General features: G+C 48.2%; 1 protein-coding gene across 3 annotated transcripts in view; it reads left to right on the top strand.

Moving 5' to 3' along the window:
• The first annotated feature begins 2,150 nt into the window (after window positions 1-2,150).
• Window positions 2,151-20,886, top strand: part of LOC132576579 (1,5-anhydro-D-fructose reductase-like) — a 71,934-nt gene continuing 53,198 nt past the window's right edge. The window contains exons 1-4 of one of the 3 annotated variants that reach the window (XM_060245886.1): window positions 2,151-2,333; window positions 8,188-8,355; window positions 12,895-13,011; window positions 14,325-14,402. In XM_060245886.1, coding sequence (XP_060101869.1) covers window positions 2,268-2,333; window positions 8,188-8,355; window positions 12,895-13,011; window positions 14,325-14,402 — 429 coding nt within the window. In that variant the 5' untranslated portion in view covers window positions 2,151-2,267. The remainder of the gene's footprint in view (window positions 2,334-8,187; window positions 8,356-12,894; window positions 13,012-14,324; window positions 14,403-20,886) is intronic. The other 2 variants (XM_060245891.1, XM_060245887.1) reach the window with 2 other exon arrangements.

Here is a 20,886-nt window from a genome sequence, read left to right on the forward strand (position 1 = left end):
AAGCTGTTATGCAGTAGGAAGCAAGAGAGAGGGAGAAGGAAGCAGATGACAGCCCATTGCTCAGGGGCCTGGTAGGAACCCTTCGGGGCCTGATTAGGCCCTTGGATTGCATGTTTGACACCCCTGCTTTAAACTATTCAAGATGCACAGAAGTCTTTATCTGCTTTTCACATTTCACTCATGCCTAATTAAAGGCTCCAGGGAAAGTCCTTGTGCCGTTCCAGTTGAAGCACTTGTGCTGTTGTCATTCTTATAACATCATGTTTCAATATCCTATGGTCTTATTGCAATGTTTTCGTAATCCATTGAGAGTACAGGCTCCAGTTCAAGCCTCCGACGGCAATGTCGACTTTGTCGCCGTTTCAAAGAGGCTGAATTTATGAATCCATTTCTACAATATAACCAGATGAAATGCAATCCAAATAGGGCTGCCAGCCTCGTCTCCAGATGGGGGCAGGGGATCCCTGGTTTGGAGGCCCTCCCCCACTTCAGGGTCATCAGAAAGCGGGGGGGGGGGGGGAAGGAAATGCCTGCTGGGCACTCCATTATTCCCCATGGAGACTGATTCCCATAGAGTATAATAGAGAATCAACCCATGAGTATTGGGGACTTTGGGGGGGGGCTGTTCTTTGAGGTAGAGGCCCCAAATTTTCAGCATCGTATCTGGTGCCTCTTCTCAAAAAAACACAAGTTTCAAAAAGATTGTACTAGGGGGTCCAGTTCTATGAGCCCCCAAAGAAGGTGCCCCTATCCTTCATTATTTCCAAATGGAGAGAAGGCATTTAAAAGGTGTGCTGTCCCTTTAAATGTGAAGGGCCACCAGAACTCCCTTTGGAATTTAACTGTGCTTGTCCCACCCTTACTCCTTACTCCACCCCCAGAGCCCCCAGATATTTCTTGAGTCGGACCTGGCAACCCTAAATCCAAAAAGGGACTTTCACCTTTTTACCCTGACCTGGATAGCCCAGGTTAGCCAGCCGGATTTTAGAAGCTAAACAGGGTGTCCCTTATCAGTATTTAGATAGGAGATGGCCAAGGAATACCAGGGTCAGGATGCAGAGGCAGGCAACGGCTAACCATTTTGAACATCTCTTGCCTTCAAAACCCAACAGGATCGCCATAAATCAGCTGTGACTTGATGGCAAGGAGAAAAGCCGATTTAACTGAACAGGCTTAGAATCGGGCAACTGTGTTTAGGATGGCACTGAAATAAGGTTGCCAATCTCCGGTTGGGGGGCAGGAGATCCCCTGGTTTTTGAGGCCCTCCCCCTGCTTCAGGATTATCAGAAAGCGGGGGAGGGGAGGGAAATGTCTGCTGGGCGCTCTACTATTCCCTATGGAGACCGGTTCCCATAGGGTAGAATGGAGAATTGATCTGTAAGGTCTCTGAGGGGGCTGTTTTTTGAGGTAGAGGCACTACATTTTCAGCATAGCATCTTGTACCTCTCCTCAAAACAACCTCCAAATTTCAAAAAGATTGAACCGGGGGGTCCGATTCGACGAGCCCCAAAAGAAGGTGCCTCTACGCATGCCAAATGCACAACCTTATTTAAAAATCCTTCATTATTTCCAATGGAGTGCGCGGTCCCTTTAAAAGCGATGGCCAGAACTCCCTTTGGAGTTCAATTCTGCTTGCCACACCCTTGCTCCTGACTCCGCCCCCAATGTCTCCTGGCTCCACCCCCAAAGTCCCCTGGCTCCACCCCCGAAGTCCCCAGATATTTCTTGAATCGGACCTGGCAACCCTCCCCTGAAAGCCGGGCAGACCAAAAGGTGCTCCCCTTCAAATAATTCAAAGCCGCTCCTGTTTCCACCATCTGTGTCCTCTTTGTAAACAGACCAATTCCGCAGGAGACCGTTAATCCTGGCCCCGGACTGATTTTCTACACTTGGATCATAGAATCATAAACTCATAAGAGTTGGATTCTGTGATTCCATGATTCAGGCGTAGAATTTCAGTTTGGGGACAGGGCTGGGCCAGCATTAAAAGTCTAGTTCGGACGGGAGAAGGGGGCGGGCAAGAGGCTGCCGATTTTGCACAGCCCCGAAGGGCAGGATTCTTTGCCAAGCCGCCCCCCTTCCCCCTACTTGAAACATGAGGAAGTTCCTGGCTCTGCTGGCTGGTTTGCATTCTGGGTGAACTCTGGGCTCTTTTCACCATCGGAGGCGGGAGCTGAAGGGCGGCTGCAACAAGGGGAGGCGCTCTCAGCAGCAGTCTTAAGGGGACCCTTCTCAACCCCGCTGCCCGGCCTTCGAGAGGGACCGCCATGGACGCCTACGTGGAAATGAACACCAAGGGACGGATGCCCATCTTGGGGCTGGGCACCTGGCAGGTCAGGAGGGCGGATGATTGGGAATCCAGAGCAGGGGATCCGGGTGCGCAGCGGTTCCTCAGTGGAACAGGAGGTGGTGGGGCTCTCCTTCCTTTGGAGGTTTTTCAACAGAGGCTGGATGGCCGTCTGACATCAATGCAGATCCTGTGAATTTAAAAAAAGGTAAAGGTAGTCCCCTGTGCAAGCACCAGTCGTTTCCGACTCTGGGGTGACGTCGCTTTCGCAACGTTTTCAAGGCAGACTTTTTTTACGGGGTGGTTTGCTATTGCCTTCCCCAGTCATCTACGTTACCCCCCACCCCACCCCAGCAAGCTGGGTGCTCATTTTACCGACCTCGGAAGGATGGAAGGCTGAGTCAACCTGAGCCAGCTACCTGAACCCAGCTTCCGCCGGGATCGAACTCAGGTCGTGACTCGTGAGCAGAGCTTAGGACTGCAGTACTGCAGCTTTACCACTCTGCGCCATGGGGATCTTATTTGTGAATTTAGGGGGAGCTATTTGTGAATTTCCTGGATTGGACAGGGGGTTGGACTAGATGACCCTGGAGGTTCCTTCCAACTCTAGGATTCGATGATCCAGAGCCAAGCACAAACCACTCATCCTGTTTCTCGCCACCCCCCACATTTCACCTCTGAATTTGGCGGAATTTTGGGGGGTATTTGCGTGCAGACGTATTTAAGGGTGTCCATGCGTGCCGATTAGAAGAGCCCCGTGGCGCAGAGTGGTAAAGCTACAGTACTGCAGTCCAAGCTCTGCTCACCACCTGAGTTCGATCCTGGCGGAAGGTGGGTTCAGGCAGCCGGCTCGAGGTTGACTCAGCCTTCCATCCTTCCAAGGTCGGTCAAATGAGTACCCAGCTTGCTGGGGGGAAAGTGTAGACGACTGGGGAAGGGAATGACAAACCACCCTGTAGAAATCCTGCCGTGAAAACATTGAGATGCGACGACACTCCAGAGTCGGAAATAACTGGTGCTTGCACAGGGGACTACCTTTACCTTTCTATGCATGCCAAACGCACAACCCTATTTAAAAAGCCCAAAGCAATGAAAGTAGCAGACGTGCTGCCCACTCTTACAGTCACTGCACTGCAGTCACTGCACTGCTTACTCCTGAGTTGGGCAGCAGCATGCCTTCCTGGGCGAGGAGCAGATTTGTGCGCGCAGAAGGAGAGAGTGAGTGCATTCGCACCACCCTTAATAATTCATCCTGCAGCTGGGTTTTTGCTATTCTTGCACAGTAAAAATCCAGTTGCAGAATGCGTCAGTTTAGTGTAGTGGGAGCCAGTGTTCCCTCTTAAGCTTTGGATTCTTGTGAGCAGAAATTCTACTATTTGAGCTACTGGCAGGCCTTGAATTCAGCAGGAGCTCACAGGAGCACAGCTCCTGAACCTTTCTGAAGGTTCTCCCCCCTCTCCTTCTCACCTACCTACCTTGCCCATTGAATAGTAGGTGCAGCTGCATAACAATCCCTGGATGAGCTCCACCACTTGTTTTTCTACAAAAACGACCCCTGAGCTCCACCATCTACTTTTCTGCAAAAACGACCCCTGACTACTAGCATTAATTTGTTTTCTGCATAAATTTGTTTGCTCTGGGGCCATTTTTCCTGATCTAAGATAAAAACATGTGAGCCGGAGGCTAAAAAAAATGGTAAGCTAGCTCGCACAAACTCAGCTTAGAGGGAACACTGGTGGGAAGGCACCAAGAGAAATCTGAAGAAGAGCGGGCTGCACCACACTAGTGCAAGCCAGGGGGGTGAGCGAGCCAATATTCCAGTTCGGTTCATGTACTGTACGCCAAACAGTGGCTTCTTCCCATTTGCAGCTACACAGCGCTGAACCCTGTGACCAGGGAAGAGAGTCTGCAGAGCGGGGAGGGGGGGAGTGAACTGGTTAAAATGGAACAAGTTTTAGCTGGTTAAAATGGAAAGTTTTAGCTGCAGCGGCCCCTTTTAAGACCAGCAAAGTTTTAATTCTGCACCCGAAAGCTTACCTGATGCCGGGATCTCACACACGCTAAATAATGCGCTTTCAATCCACTTCCATTGTGCTTCCCAACTGGAATATGCTGTGTGAACTGGCAAAAATCCAGTTGGCAAGTGCACTGGAAGCGGATTGAAAATGCATTATTTAGTGTGGGTGACTGTGGCCAGAATAAAAACATGTTGGTCTTAAAGGGGCTGCTGAGCGACTCCCCACTTTGAAAGCAAAAATTGGCTGGAGTTTCTGAATTTAGAGGGAGGTATTTGTGAATTTAGCCGTAATGTATGGCGGTGAGAGTTGGATCGTAAGGAAGGCCGAGCACAGAAGAATAGATGCTTTCAAGCTGTGGTGCTGGAGAAGACTCTTGAGAGTCCCTTGGACTGCAAGAAGATCAAGTCAGTTAGTACTAAGGGAAATCAACCCAGACTGTTCCCTGGAAGGTCAGATGCTGAACCTGAAGCTCCAATACTTTGGCCACTAAATGAGAAGGGAGCACTCACTGGAGAAGACCCTGATGCTGGGAAAGACAGAAGACAAAAGAAGAAGAGGACGGCAAAAGATGAGATGGCTGGACAGTGTTACTGATGTAGCTAACACAATTTGAGCAGACTTTGGAGGATGGTGGAAGACAGGAGGGCCTGACGTGACTTTGTCCATGGGGGTCGCAAAGAGTTGGACTCGACTGTGTGACTGAACAATAACAAAAATGTATGAATTTCCTGTGTGGTGCAGGGGTTGGACTAGATGACCCTGGAGGTCCCTTCCAACGCTATGATTTTATGATTCTATGGAAGGAAGAAAAGGAAAGGTCCCCTGTGCAAGCACCAGTCATTTCCAACTCTGGGGTGACGTTGCTTTCACAACGTTTTCACGGCAGACTTTGTTAGGGGGTGGTTTGCCATTGCCTTCCCCAGTCTTTTACACTTTCCCCCCAGCAAGCTGGGTACTCATTTTACTGACCTCGGAAGGATGGAAGGTTGAGTCAACCTTGGGCTGGCTACCTGAACCAGCTTTTGCTGGGATTGAACTCAGGTCGTGAACAGAGAGTTCAAATCACAGTACTGCAGTACTGCTGCTTTACCACTCTGCACCACGGGGCCACTTGGAAGGAAACAGAAGGCTTTTTTGTCTAACTCAATTATTCAGGGCGGTGTGGGGGATCTACAAATCTTGAGAGGGGCAGTCAGAGCATTTGGGGGAAAGTGGGGGACATTCAAGAGTTTAGGTAGCCCCTTCTCCCCTCTTGCAAGGCTTCTGGTATATTAAGGCTATTCCAGCAAGACCCTGACTCTGCACACAAAAACTGAGTCAGAGGAGGGTTAATACTTTGCGCTCTGGGATCCAAGTCATGTTGCAATGTACTGACATTCAAAAACTTAGACGTGTTGCTGATTAAACTGCAGACCATTCACATTTGGATGAAAATGTCACTCTTTTTGGAGGTTTGGCAGGACACCATAGTTGGCAGGGACTGTGTAGCCTAAGCAAAAACAAATAGCAATGCTATCTCAGTGGCCCTTTGTGCTCAAAACCGAGAACCGCTCAAGAAAATCCGTTTCCAAATTCTACCTCTCTGGTATGAAAGGAAATGCAATCGGATATCTTACGCTTTGGGGCAAGACTCCCAGTTGTTTATAGAGCAAGGGATAGGCCTTGGCAGAAGCAGATGCCCTGGTTTTTTCGGAGTACCTTTGTGAGGGGAGGGGCTGCAGCTTAGTGGAAGAGCCACCGCTTTGCACACAGGACGTCCCAGGTTCAGCTTCAGGTCCTGATAGGCTTGCCAAGTCTTCCTCTTACAAAAAAAGCCTCGTAAGCCCTTGGAGGATTGGCTACATCAGGGGAGTGTGGCCTAATATGCAAAGGAGCTCCTGCGAGAATTCCACCCCTGAGCGTTCAGATAGAAATGCCACTCTAACAAACACCTCCTTGGTTTCCAATTCAGCATGGGCTCTTTGCCTGATCTACTTACCGGGTGCTCTACTCCGAGCAGCAATAAACAAATAAATAAAGATATAACGTATTTATGTATTTACTTTATTCATCCTCCACCTTTCTCACCGATAAGGTGGGTGGCGGAACATAAGCAGTGCAATTAGACAGCATGAAACAACAAAACCATAAGGGTAGGATTACAGAATTAGAGAGCGATGCGGACAACAAGCTATTGAAAGTGAGGTATGCTATAAACAATACAGGAAGTGGATTATGGGGTGAATATGATACAATAAAAGCAGCCGATAACCCACAGTAATTGTAGTGTTCGTTGCATTATAAAGGTGTTCTCCTGGGGCATTCGTTCTGTTTTTAAAAACGCCCTCTTGAACGTTATATTTATGCGCATGCAATGGTAGGTGCGATTGACCAGCATTGGTCGTGCGCATTAGAAATTTCAAAGTGGGCAAGGATATTGCTGTGTCCTATTAATGTTACACCAACGCCTTGTACAGAAGAGCCCGGTGGCACGGAGTGGTAAAGCTGCAGTACTGCAGTCTGAGCTCTCTGCTCATGACCTGAGTTTGATCCCGGTGGAAGCTGGATTCAGGTAGCCAGCTCAAGGTTGACTCAGCCTTCCATCCTTCCGAGGTCGGTAAAATGAGCACCCAGCTTGCTGGGAGTCAAGTGTAGAGGACTGGGGAAGGCAATGGCAAACCACCCCCAAAAAAGTCTGCCATGTAAACATCGTGATGCAGCTTCACCCCAGAGTTGGAAACGACTGGTGCTTGCACGGGGTACTACCTCTACCTTTACTGAGAGCCAGTCTGGTGTAGTGGTTAAGTGTGTGGACTCTTATCTGGAAGAACCGGGTTTGATTCCCCACTCCTCCACTTGCACCTGCTGGAATGGCCTTGGGTCAGCCATAGCTCTGGCAGAGGTTGTCCTTGAAAGGGCAGCTGCTGTGAGTCCTCTCAGCCTCACCCACCTCACAGCGTGTCTGTTGTGGGGGAGGAAGATAAAGGAGATTGTGAGCTGCTCTGAGACTTTGAGATTTGGAATGGATCCAATATCTTCTTCTTCTTCTTTTAATGCCTTGTACAAGTGGGAGCAATGGAAAATGGTGTTTCCTTGAACTTCGCTTGCAGCGCTGTCTACTCTGCCACTTCAAGATTTCTTCCTTGTGGGGAAACTTGACCAGACTGAGATACTTTTCAGTGTATTTATTGCCCTGGGCCATCAGTGGTTTTTTGAACACATGCACTATTCCGATCAGTGTGATGTTCTAGTTCGAGTGTTTCTCTGGAAAAACCTGAGTTCAGATCACCACTTGGCCACTGTTTGTGAGCCTGCTGTGGGGTGTGTGTGTGTGTGTGTGTGTGGAATAATCAGTCTTCCTACATCTCATGTGGAGAAGAACCTGCATTAGAGACCAGATGTCAAAGATATATTTTAGGGGTGGACAAACATGTTTAATGTAAGAGCCATGAAGAATAAACGTCAGATGTTTGAGAGCTGCAAACATGAGCATCAGATTTCTGAGAGCAGGAAGGAAGGAAAATAGATAGGGGAGGGAGGAAGAAGGGAGAGGTGGAAAGAAAGCAACTTTAACTTTAAATGCATTCTCCAAGCCATTAGCTGGCTTAGCTAGGAGAAGTGATTTAAAGAGACAGATGCCTTCTCCAAGCTGGCCAGTGGGGATGTTGAGCCACACAATATGTGTGAGAGAGCCACATGTGGCTCCCAAACCACAGTTTGGCCACCCCTGATCTATGTTATAAATATAATATATATAAAAGGTAATCAGTGACTGATTTGTGTGGGTGTTGGAAGGCACTGTGTTGGGTTAGCAAAGTCATGCATCAAACATCTGCCTGAAGGTCAATGCTGGTCTGTGTGTGAGTGGGTGATTGGAACTCAGAACAATCCAATTGTTCCTAGGCTCCTCCGGGAAAAGTGGAAGAAGCCGTGAAGCTTGCCATCGATCTCGGGTACCGCCACATAGACTGTGCCTACCTGTACAGGAACGAAAACGAAATAGGCAACGCCATTCAGCAGAAGATCAAGGAAGGCACTGTGAAACGGGAAGACCTCTTCATTGTCAGTAAGGTAAAGCTTTGGTGGGCACAGTGAGAGCTGATCTGGATGTGCAAATAAAGCCATGCAGGCCTTGAATTCAGCAGGAGCTCACAGGAGCACAGCTCCTGGATCTTTCTGAAAATTCCCCCTCCTCTTCCCCACCTACATACCTTGTCCATTGAATAGTAGGTGCAGCTGCATAACAATCCCTGGATTAGGAGAGCAGGCATCCAGCCAGCCACCAGGAGCTTTGCCACGCCCCTAGCAGCCCCCATTAACCCCTGGAGAAGCCCATGCCGCCCTTTCTCCACTTCTTATGTGATTTTAGGTGGCGGGTGGCTTGCTGGTCTTTTGACTGGGGGGGAGGGGTTGTCCTAGGAGAGCCCCAGGCAAGTAAGACCTGCTTGGGCTGGCTGGATCTCTAGCCAGCCCAAGCAGGCCTCTCTCGCCCAGAGCTCTCCTTTCTTGCATTGGGTTGCTTTTGGCTGGGGGGGCAGCATATTCTAATGAATTATGCTAATTAATTCCACCACCTATTTTTCTACAACATGACCCCTGAAACTATGTGTTACAAACCATGTGTTTCTGGACTGTACCCCTCCTCAAGTACAGCTGGGGGACTGCATGTTTCAAGGATCTCCCAACTTAAGGGGGAAAAAACCCTCCCTGCCCAGAAATATATAGGACAGCAGGGAAAGGCTAGGCTACAGTCAAGTTTTGCATGCACTGGGAACATTTCATCATGTGGGAGAACAGTCTCTTTTCCTTGGGTGCCACATTCATCTAGTCTAGGTAGGGATACCTGGGGTTGCCAAGTCCTGGAAGCGATGTCATCACACCAGTGATACCGCTCGCGGCTGCTCTAGGCGTTTTCGGGAAAACTCTGTGGTTCTCCCGGATGCTCTAGCCACTTGGGAGGGGAAACCTCTATGGTACCTACTGTCCCATAGAGTTTCCTCTCCCAAAGGGCTAGAGCATCCAAGGAGACCATAGAGTTTTCCCGGAAGCACCTAGAGCAGCCGCTGTGCACCGTTGCTGGCATGATGGCATCACTTCTGGGTAATGTCATTGCGCCAGCAACAAAGGGGGAGGTTCCCGCTGCTGGCCCATTGTGTGCCAGCAGATTGGGAACCTACCAGGCGGGGGAAGCCCCACACAGACTGGGGGCTTGGCAGCCTTAGGGATACCACTTGCCTAGCAGTGGTGTGTGGGCGTGCAAAGGTGCATGTATGCTTCTGGTGATGCTCCCTCTCCCCCACCCTCGCTCAGTGGACTGAAAGTGGGGACCAATGGGGGAGAACAGCTCTTCTGTTCCAGTCACTGCTTGTCTTAAAAGCAGGAAGTAATGTCATGCCACTCTAGGATCACAAAGGTCAGGGTCCCCTGTTGTAGGCCTCTTTGCTACAGACAGGGCTGCTGAAGTGTTGGGTATTGATCTGTCTGGGTTGCTCTCAGGACCTAAGAAGCCAGGCAGTTTGCCTGCTCCATCTCGCTCTAACATGAGAGCAAAGAAGCAATTGACAAAAGGCCTGTAAGCAGGCCTGTAGCCACGGGGGGGGGGGGGGGGGGGCACTGCCCCTGACTTCCAGGCAAGGTCCCCTGACTGGATGGGCCACTGGCCTGATCCAACATGGCTTCTCTTATGTTCTTAACCTCTGCCTGAGCTATGGCTGATCCAAGGCCGGCGCGGTGTCCTCAGTGGCAGCCAGAGCCAGGAGAGCTGAGCAGGACACAGTGCCAGGGCTTTTTTTTGCAGCAGGAACTCCTTTGCTTATTAGGCCACACCCCCTGATCTAGCCAATCTTCCAAGAGCTTACAAGGCTCTTCTTACAGGGCCTACTGTAAGCTCCAGGAGGATTGGCTACATCAGGGGGTGTGGCCTAATATGCAAAGGAGGTCCTGCTAGAATTCCTTACAGGGCTCTTCGTACAGGGCCTACTGTGAGCTCCAGGAGGATTGGCTACATCAGGGGTGTGGCCTAATATGCAAAGGAGGTCCTGCTAGATTTCCTTACAGGGCTCTTCGTACAGGGCCTACTGTAAGCTCCAGGAGGATTGGCTACATCAGGGGGTGTGGCCTAATATGCAAAGGAGGTCCTGCTAGAATTCCTTACAGGGCTTTTCTTACAGGGCCTACTGTAAGCTCCAGGAGGATTGGTTACATCTGGGGTGTGTGGCCGAATATGCAAAGGAGTTCCTGCTACAAAAAAAGCCCTGCACAGTGCATTGTGGCAGGAAAACCAACAGATGGAGAGGAGGGAGGCAGAGGAGGTCATGTGGAACGGCTTGAGCGGCGGGGGGGGGGGGGGGGGAACAGATGTAGCTCCTGTTGCAAAGTGCCAGGGTGGGAGAGAGGGAGGTGGAAGGAAACCCCCTTGCTAGCAAGCAAGGTGCAATCCCTTCTTCGCTCCAAAGTTTTAGGGTTGGCTGCCTCAATTTGGGCACATTCAGAGCCTCTAGCTTTTGCCCCTATCCCAGAAAGCTTGTGAGAAGCGGCAAGTCCCACAGTGGATAGGAAATGGTGCCCCCTGACTTTTTAAAGAGGCCCCCCCACTTGTAAAATCCTGGCTACGGCCCTGCCTGTAGGCCTGAGCCGTGGCTTATGTCTTGTAACTTCAGCAACAGCTAGAAGCTTCTCCCAGAATTCATAATCACTCAGGGCCAAGAAGAAGAAGATACTGGATTTATACCCTGCCTTTCACTCTGAATCTCAGAGTCTCAGAGCTGCTCACAATCTCCTTTACCTTCCTCCCCCACAACAGACACGCTGTGAGGTGGGTGAGTCTGAGAGAGCTCTCTCAGAAGCTGCTCTTTCAAGGACAGCTCTGAAAGAGCTATGGCTGCTGATCCCAGCAGCTGCAAGCAGAGGAGTGGGGAATCAGACCTGGTTCTCCCGGATAAGAGTCCATGCGCTTAACCGCTACACCAAACTGGCTCCACAATACGTCAGAAATGTGCCTGGTCTTCGGTGCATGACCACACTAGCAGACTGATGTACATTGTGGGGAATCATAGAGTCAGAAGGGACCTCCAGGGTCATCTAGTCCAACCCCCTGCACGATGCAGGAAACTCACAAAAACCTCCCCCTAAATTCACAGGATAGAACTTCACAGGACTTGCCTTTAAAAGTGCTAGTTTGTTTGATGCTGGGAGAGAGTGCTGCAAGAGGGGAGAAGGCTATGCTGCCCTTTCCAGCAAAAGTAGGCTAGGAGGGAAATCAGAAATAAGTTCTTTTTTAAGATGAGTTCCCCCGATGTCTGTCTGACTGTGAGTCCATGATCTCACATGTGTCAGGCATACTGTGTAGCTGTGCGTTCACTTTAACCCTTGACTTGAAATCATAGCAAGTGCTCTCCTGTAGTAAAAAAGCACTTGCTTTATTTTTGAGTTAAGCTAAGGGTTAAAGCAAGGGAAGCTGAAATCCCTAGAGAGGTTCCTCCCCCTTTAAGCGCTGACAAACTCCTTCCTGCTATTCACTAACAGGCTTGGGCCTGCCCCCCTTTTTACATTTTTAAGTCGTATGAACAATATATAACATATCATGTAACATTTACATTATATAATGCATAACATTATACAACATTATATAACTGTTGTAACAATGTAATATAGTTGATAAAAACACTTTAGATTGTTTAACGGGCTGTCCCGTTCCGAAGAAGAAGATGATGTTGATGATACTGGATTTATATCCCACCCTATACTCTGAATCTCAGAGTCTCAGAGCGGTCACAATCTCCTTTACCTTCTCCCCTCCCCACAACAGACACCCTGTGAGGTAGGTGGGGCTGAGAGAGCTCTCACAGCAGCTGCCCTTTCAAGGACAACTCCTAAGATAGCTATGGCTGACCCAAGGCCGTTCCAGCAGCTGCAAGTGAAGGAGTAGGAAATCATACCCAGTTCTCCCAGATAAGAGTCCGCGCACTTAACCACTACACCAAACTGGCTCTCAAACTTTGCAGGTATTGATATCACCATGATATCAATACCTGCAAATCCAGCATTTAATAAGAGCAACTAAAAAACACACTTGTGCCTTTAAACTTTTATCACTGTTTTGCACCCCCTTTTATTCTGCCTTTTGAATTCTGTGCTTGAAATATGGGGGCAGTCCTTGATGTGGGTCTGTGATGGTTCTAAGCAGTTCTGGGTTATGGGTCAAGGTGGGCAGTAGTTTCCCTTTGCACCTCCTTTGCTGGTTCTGCTTCTCAGACAGGGGATACTGGGCTGCACTGCGGGTGGTTTGGGGGGAAGAGTGCAAAATAAGTATTTTGCTGTGGCATTTAGACTTACCAGCAGGAATGAAATTCTAGCAGGAGCTGTTTTGCATATTCGACCACGTACCCCTGATGTAGCCAATCCTCCAAGAGCTTACAGGGCTCTTTTTTGTAAGCTCTTGGAGGATTGGCTACATCAGGGGTGTGTGGCCTAATATGCAAAGGAGCTCCTACTAGAATTCCACCCCTGCATACCAGAAAGTTGAGCTTTTGGAGCCGTCTGTCACAGCAAATACTGCTTTTCGATTGGATCAGCCTAGCAAATCCTTTTCTTTCCTTCCTCCCTCCCCAGCTATGGTGCACCTTCCATGAAAAATCCCAGGTGAAGGGAGCTTGCCATAAGTCTCTCACTGCCTTGAAGCTCGATTACCTGGATCTCTACATCATTCACTTCCCCATGGGTTTCAAGGTACTGCGGCCGTGATTTGGGAGCCATTCTGCATATTCTGGAACTCTCTTAAGGTGAAGAATTCCTAATTTAGAATGATTGACGGAATGTTAAAGAGCAGAGTCATAAATTTGGAGTGCAATCCAACCCGGGTTAACTGCTGTTAATTGAAATCAATGGGAAGATAAGTATATGCTTGAATCCCACCTTCACACGTGAAAGTTTCTTTATTCTGATTCAGACTGTTGCTCCATATCAAGGTCAATGTTACCTATTGTGACTGGTAGCAGCTGTCTAGAAGTGGCCAGACTGTAGCTTGGCTCTTTCACACATATCATGTGGCTCTTTAAGCCCCCAGAACCCCATCGGCAGGCTTGGAGAAGTCATTTCTCTCTTTAAGTCATTTCTCCAAGCCAAGCAAGCCAGCTGCCTGGAAAATGAATTTAAAGTTGCTTTCTTTCCATCTCTCTCTTTCCTCCCCACCTTCCTTGCAGCTCTCAAACATCTGATGTTTATTCTGTGTAGCTCTTAAATTAAGCAAGTTTGGCCCCCCCTGCTTTAGAGTCTCTAGCAGAGGTCTTTGCATATCACCTGCTTCGTCATCCTTTCACCAGAGAGGCTGGGGACTGAACCTTCTGCATGCAAGGCAGACGCTGTGACCAATGAACCACAGCCAATCACTTTAGTATTCTATACTCAAGAAATACGATGGGCCAAAATTACTACATAGGTCTGAATTCAAGGCCATATCCCGTTCTACACTTCTTTTTTTGACCTGGAAATTCTTCAGATATCCAAATTTATTCTTACAATTACAAACTCCTGTCTTTCACTCTGATTTATACAATTCCTTCAGCTCTGGAGAGCAGCAGCTCAACTGTAGAGAACTCGCTTGGCATACTGGGGATTCTGGGCTCAGTTTCTGGCATCTCCATCTCTAAGGATCTCAGGGCTGGTGAGAATCTGACACTGATGCATCAGACAACTGCTGTCAGCGCTAGGCAAAATTGATACATTCCCTGTGTCAGTTTCGTAAATTCCATTTAGTGAAATATTTGTAGGGGTTTTGAAGAGAAGCTGTGGCTAAGAGGCAGAGCATCTGTTTGGCATGCAGAAGGTCCCAGGTTCAATCCCTGGCATCTCCAGTTAAAAGGATCAGGCAGCCGGTGATGTGAAAGAGCACCTCCTGCTTCCAGGAGGTGCTGCTGCCAGTCTAAGTAGACAATACCGAGCTTGATGGTTTGATTCAGTATAAGGCAGCTTCGTGTGTGTGTTCATGTGCTTTGTCGCATCATCAATGACATGGTTTCTTTTTTTTCTCCTTTTCATGATAGGCGGGAGACGATCTGTATCCTCTAGATGAACACGGCAAGGTGATCCCCAGTAACACTGATATTCGAGACACCTGGGAGGTAGGGAAAATTAATATTGAAACCATCTTGTTGACAGGTTTGACAGTGGGTCCGCTGAAATTCTATGAATGCTTTGGATTAGTATCAAGCGGAAACTGATCGTGTTCAGCAGGGGTGGAGTTCTAGCAGGAGCTCCTTCGCATATTAGGCCGCACCCCTCTGATGTAGCCAATCCTCTGAGAGCGTACAAAAAAGAGCCTTGTAAGCTCTCGGAGGATTGGCTACGTCGGGGGGGTGTGGCCTAAAATGCAAAGGAGCTGCTGCTAGAATTCCACCCCTCGTGTTCAGGATGTGAGAAGTAGTACAACATGGCTGGTAAGACCCAGGCAGGCAAAATCCTTCCCATGCCTAGCCTCATTACGAAAACCCTGAGAAGTTGCATGGGTCGCACTGAAGATGGGCCTGCAAGGAGTATGTTAAACTTTCTGTACATGCTGTGCTGTGATTTTCCTTGTGATGATAATGTTTACATGCAAATGAATACATACATGCAGGGCTTTTTTTTTTGAGCAGGAACGCGCAGGAACGCAGTTCCGGCTGGCTTGGTGTCAGGGGGTGTGGCCTAATACGCAAATGAGTTTCTGCTGGGCTTTTTCTACAAAAATGCCCTATGTGAAATAATGGTGACACTATGGAATGTGGCCTAATAGGCAAATAAGTTCCTGCTGGCTTTTTTTTTTAATATAAAAAAGCCCTGCATACACGCATCTTTAATCTATCTAAAGCTGTTGTCTTGATTGCTTGCTTGGGAACAGGGCTGTTGTTCAAAGGTCAGACATCAGCCAGTGCTCTGAAATGAACAACCAGCCCAAGATCTAAAATGTTATGTATTTGCTGTGTTATGTATTTGCTGTGTTATGTATTTGCTGTATTACGTATTGCATCTCACTGGGTTATTATTGCCTGAGTTTGAGACAGGCACTCCTGGCAAACCAGGATCCTGAAGCCTAGAAGAACTGGCCAATCGGGATGCTAGGCATGTAATGACTTGTAACAAAGAGATGCAAATGAAGGATTCTGGAGTGAGCCAATAGGTGTTGCCTGCTAGGGGGACGTGGTTAACCATGGCCAGAGTGTATATAGTAAGTGAAGTGCCTGTGCTGTTTGTGACTGTTTCTTCTTACAATAAATGTGTTCTTGGTTGATTCAGAGCTTCTGAACTCACTTTTCAATATAAAAAGCCCCATGTTTTCATTGAGCATGGAGCCATTCTCCACCAGCCTGCACCCCAGGAAGATTATCACCCTCCCTGCATCACTGTGGGTGAATCAGTACTGAAGACAGTCCAGCAGTTCAGCTACCTGGGGTGCATCATCTCCTCAGACGCCAAGATCGACAAGGAGATTGACAACAGGCTGGCAAAGGCAAACCGTGCATTTGGCCGACTGCACAAAAGAGTGTGGAGCAACAAGCATCTGAAAAAGGCACAAAGATCAATGTTTACAAAGCAGTTGTGATGACAACCCTCATCTACGGCTCCGAATCGTGGGTTTTATACCGTCATCACCTGCGACTCCTTGAGCGCTTTCATCAGCGCTGCCTTCGCACCATCGTCAACATCCACTGGAGTGACTTTGTGACCAACACTGAAGTCCTCAAGAGGGCGGAGGTTACCAGCATCGAAGCACTGCTGTTGAAGACGCAGCTGCGCTGGGCAGGGCATATTTCTAGGATGGAAAACCACCGCCTTCCCAAGATTGCTCTGTATGGCGAACTTTCCACCGGCCATCGAAATAGAGGGGCACCAAAGAAGAGGTACAAGGACTCCTTGAAGAAATCCCTTGGCACCTGTCGCATCAACCATCACCAGTGGTCTGACCTAGCCTCAGATCGCAAAGCATGGAGGCACACCATCCACCAGGCTGTCTCTTCCTTTGAGAACGCACGCATAGCTGGTCTTGAGGACAAAAGGAGATTGAGGAAGAATCGCACTGCTACAGCACCAACCCCAAATCAGACTTTTCCCTGCAGCCGCTGTGGCCGGATCTGCCTGTCCCGCATTGGTCTTGTCAGCCACCAGCGAGCCTGCAGCAGACATGGACTACTGCACCCTTCTTAAATCTTCGTTCGCGAAGCCAAGCCGAGAGAGGGAGCACTATCAGAGGCTGTTTCTACACTTGACAGAAGATCCTCTCTCAGTGCGCATTCAAAATATTCATCTACATTGCATACCGCCGTCACTACTATCTTGCTTTGCATTATCTTAAGTCATCTACACTCATTTTCTTGAATTGGCACCGAATGCGGTTCCACCTCAGAGCTGCTCCTCACTTTACAAGAGTACTTTTGAACGGGAGTTTTCTGCAGGCGGATTCAATGCTCATAAAATCAGAATCAACCCTGAGTGTGGAAACAGCCAGAGACAGTATGAAAGAATGGTCAACTTGACCTACCTACCTAAGGGACCGTCTCTTCCCATATGAGCCCCAGAGGGCACTGAGGTCACCTGGGAAAAACCAGTTGAATATCCCTGGGCCAAGGGAGGCCAGACTGAAAGCCACCCGGGACCGGGCCTTCTCTATTACTGCTCCATTACTGTGGAACCAACTCCCTGAGGAGGTGAGGGCCCTACGATGTTTAGAGGGATTCCGTAGGGCCTGTAAGACCCACCTTTTCAAGATGGCCTTCAACTAGCGAAAAACTGACAAATTTAGATATGCTGCTAGAAATGCTTTTATTCCTGAAATGTTTTTACTTCTGAAATTTATTGAAACCTGTTTTAACGCCATACTGTTATGTTAATTTTAATATCCTGTAATTGTTTTAACTATTTTATAAGTATAATTGATGTAATGTGTGTTTTATGTTGTGAGCCGCCCTGAGCCTGCCCCGGCGGGGAGGGCGGGATAGAAATAAAAAATTATTATTATTATTATTATTATTATTATTATTATTATTATTATTATTATTATTATTATTATTCTCCATCTCTGGTTAAGGTGACTCAGTGAAAACGTCTTGCTCGACAACTCTTAAAAACTTGCAAACTATTGCGGCTTGGGAGGACCTCCAGTTGAACTCCTAGGAAAACAAAGATAGGATCAGGTTCCATTAATTCTTTGGGCAATATATATGCCAGGTAAAGGCTAAGCTTGACTGGTGTTCCCTTCCATGCCCCAAAGAGAGTGCACATATTCAAACACAATCTGTATTTGTTAAAGAACTGTCAATTCAGAACAATGTTAAGAGCCAGAAGTAAGATTTTTTTTAAAAAAAATTTGTTTATCTTGATACTTAGGAGAGTGTATTCATGATACACTCTGTGCAAATATAAAAAGATCATTGGCAATGCAGGATGGTAGCAGCCCCGTAGCCAGGATTTGGGAAGTCGAGGGGGGGGGGCTCACATTTTTTCAGGAGGCACTCAGTGGCCTCCCCACCTTAGCCTTCCATCCCACAATCACGTTGCCAGCACTCCCCCCCACCCCCACGCACACAACCTTCAGTCAGGGTTGGATCTACAGAAATCAGAGAAATTGGGGGGGGGGGCACTAAGGGGACAGCTGCCGTGATCTCATCCTAGTTCCAGCTATTTTTCTTGCAGCAGAACTGACCAAAGAGGGGGAGAGCAAGAATACCACCAGAGACAAATCTCAGGAAACAGCCTTACCTTCCTCTTTGTGCATTACAGTATTTTGAAGATCTACCCCCTTTTCTCGTGCACTCAAATATATACAAAAGCGGCGTTTTTTCCCTGATGTCAGATGTCTTGCTTTTGAGTGCACAAGAAAGCGGGGGCGTGGGGAGGGGAGGTATATTAAGGCCATATTCTTATTTTTGCATTAAGAAACAAATGGGCTGAATGCATCATTTCTCAATACGAAATACGAGCTGCAGCAGATTGTATTGTGAAGAATTTCCCCCAAACAAGTATGCAGAATAAAAAGTCACAAACAAACTTTCATCATTGGGAAGGATGAGATTCAGATGACACGACTGTGGGAAAGAAAATAGCCTGTTGCCCTGGCTAATGTGAAAGGAGGCGTGGTCTGGAAGTTTGGAAGGCGGGCAGTTTGAAAAAGGGAAGGGGGTTGTTTTTGGTTTTTTGCTTCCTGTGTCCAGTAGCTGCAGTTGGGGATCTTACTGAGAAGATGGAGACTGGCTGTGCTGAAGCAGTGGCGTCGTCAGTGAGAGACAGAATGGTTGGGACTGGATTTCTCCTTCCCTCCCTTCTTTTAGAGATGGTAGAAATGTTTAGCCTCCATTCTGAACCAAATGGGGAAACTCTTAGGCTACGGCCAAGGGTGGCAATGTCGTGTGTGTGTGTGTGTGTGTGTGTGTGTTTGCTTTGTACTCCACTGGCATGGATCCTCTTAGCAGGAACAGGAACCGGTGGGGGAGAGGGGAGTTTGTGCATCTGTTTTCTTTGACAAGTGACTTGCATACAGGTTTTATTCAGGCACCTCCTCCCCATCCCAAGCCGCACAGAGCAAGGCAGCCAAGGGGGAGGGGGAGCCGGATCCCAGCTGGTCCCAAGGCCAAAGGGAGGGAATCAGCCGAGCTGCCCGGAGCAAGCCAGCCAGAGAAGGAGCTGAGCTGGCTGGTGGGGTCTTTTAATGCCTCTTCTGCCTCTCCCAAATCCAGCCTTGCCTTCCGTTCCCTTCCCTGTTTGCTGTGTCTTCCCTCCCTTCCCCCTGCCACTCAAATTGTGCGAGAGGGGTGGCTGAGGCAGCCTCTGTCCGGATTGAAAGAGCCAATGGAACAGCTGATTGGCAGTGCCCTTCAATGGTGCTGGAAGGAGGCGACTGCTTCTGCCGCCCCTCCCACGCCTGATTAGAATTGTGCCAAGTCAGGGGGCAAGTTGGGGGGCCAGGCAGGGCTGGAAAGTTAGGGGGCCTTGCAAATAACCCAGGGGGCTGTGCCCCATGAGGCCCCCTCGTGGCTACGGGCCTGGATGGTAGCAGAAAGCAGATTGCTAGGGGAATTGAAGAGTTCTCTTTCCCATTCCTCCTGTATGCACTTGAAGAGGAGCTATTGAGGGTTTCTATTGAATACTCCCCCGTGTGGCGAGACTTGAGATTTATTCAGATCCTAAATCTTAGATTTCTTTACCACACTCTGGGGCACATGAAGGTATAATAAAGAAAAAAGGGGGAAGAGAGAAAAGGAGGGAAAAAATACACATTAACTTATTCCATTACTACAGCCTTATAAACCAAATCTTCTCTTTTATCTATCTATAATGTCTTTGCTATTCACTCCAGAAATCTGGAAGAAGTTATTTTTTTCCAGGTCCCTGCAAAAAGTCAATCAAAGGTTTCCAGTTCTTTATAAATATATTTAAAGACTTTTCCCTAATTAAAGCAGTCAATTTCACTAATTCAGCAATTTTTATAATCCAATCATCTATCGTAGGTGTTATTATAGAATATTCTTGTGGCCGTCACCTTGTACAAAATTAATATTCCGTGTGTACTTCCCTTCCCCTTTTTTTCTTTCTGTTTAAAAAATGAACATAAAAGTTAAATAAAAAGAGATTTTAAAAAGGTATCTTAAAGAAGATTTATGGTGAGTGTTCTGCATCAGAAATGAATATGCTGACTGAGCTCCAAAAGAAGTTGGAGAAAGATTTTTTTGAGGGTCTTTGGTTGGGTGTCCTATTGTTATATTCTCCACAGACACCTTGCCTCCATTTTTCATCCCCATGCTGCAGAATGCCTCAGAAAAGGAAGCCACAGTTACCTTGCTGGAATCCCCCTCCTGCTCTATTGGACTTCTTGAAGCAGAGGTCCATCAGTGGCTATTAGCCACAGGGTAAAGATGGAACACTGTCTGGGGCAAGTGATGCTCTGTATTCTTGGTGCTTGGAGGCAGCAGTGGGAGGGCTTCTAGTGTCTTGGCCCCACTGGTGGACCTCCTGATGGCAGTTGGTTTTTTTGGCCACTGTGTGACACAGTGTTGGACTGGATGGGCCTTTGGCCTGATCCAACATGGCTGCTCTTATGTGACACAGAGTGTTGGACTGGATGGGCCATTGGCCTGATCCAACATGGCTTCTCTTATGTTCTTACGTGACACAGAGTGTTGGACTGGATGGGCCTTTGGCCTGATCCAACATGGCTGCTCTTATGTTCTTATGTGACACAGAGTGTTGGATTGGATGGGCTATTGGCCTGATCCAACATGGCTTCTCTTATGTGACACAGAGTGTTGGAATGGATGGGCCTTTGGCCTGATCCAACATGGCTGCTCTTATGTGACACAGAGTGTTGGACTGGATGGGCCATTGGCCTGATCCAACATGGCTTCTTTCATGTTCTTATGGCCCTGCTGGTGGACCTCCTGATGGCACCTGGGTTTTGGCCATTGTGTGACACAGAGTGATGGACTGGATGGGCCATTGGCCTGATCCAACATGGCTTCTCTTATCTTCTTATGTGACACAGAGTGTTGGACTGGATGGGCCACTGGCCTGATCCAACATGGCTTCTCTTATGTCCTTATAAAGCCAGCAGCCAAGTTTGGAATGCTTCCCTGATCCAAA

The sequence above is a fragment of the Heteronotia binoei genome, chromosome 8 (genome assembly GCF_032191835.1).
Source record: "Heteronotia binoei isolate CCM8104 ecotype False Entrance Well chromosome 8, APGP_CSIRO_Hbin_v1, whole genome shotgun sequence".
Lineage (NCBI taxonomy): Eukaryota > Metazoa > Chordata > Lepidosauria > Squamata > Gekkonidae > Heteronotia > Heteronotia binoei.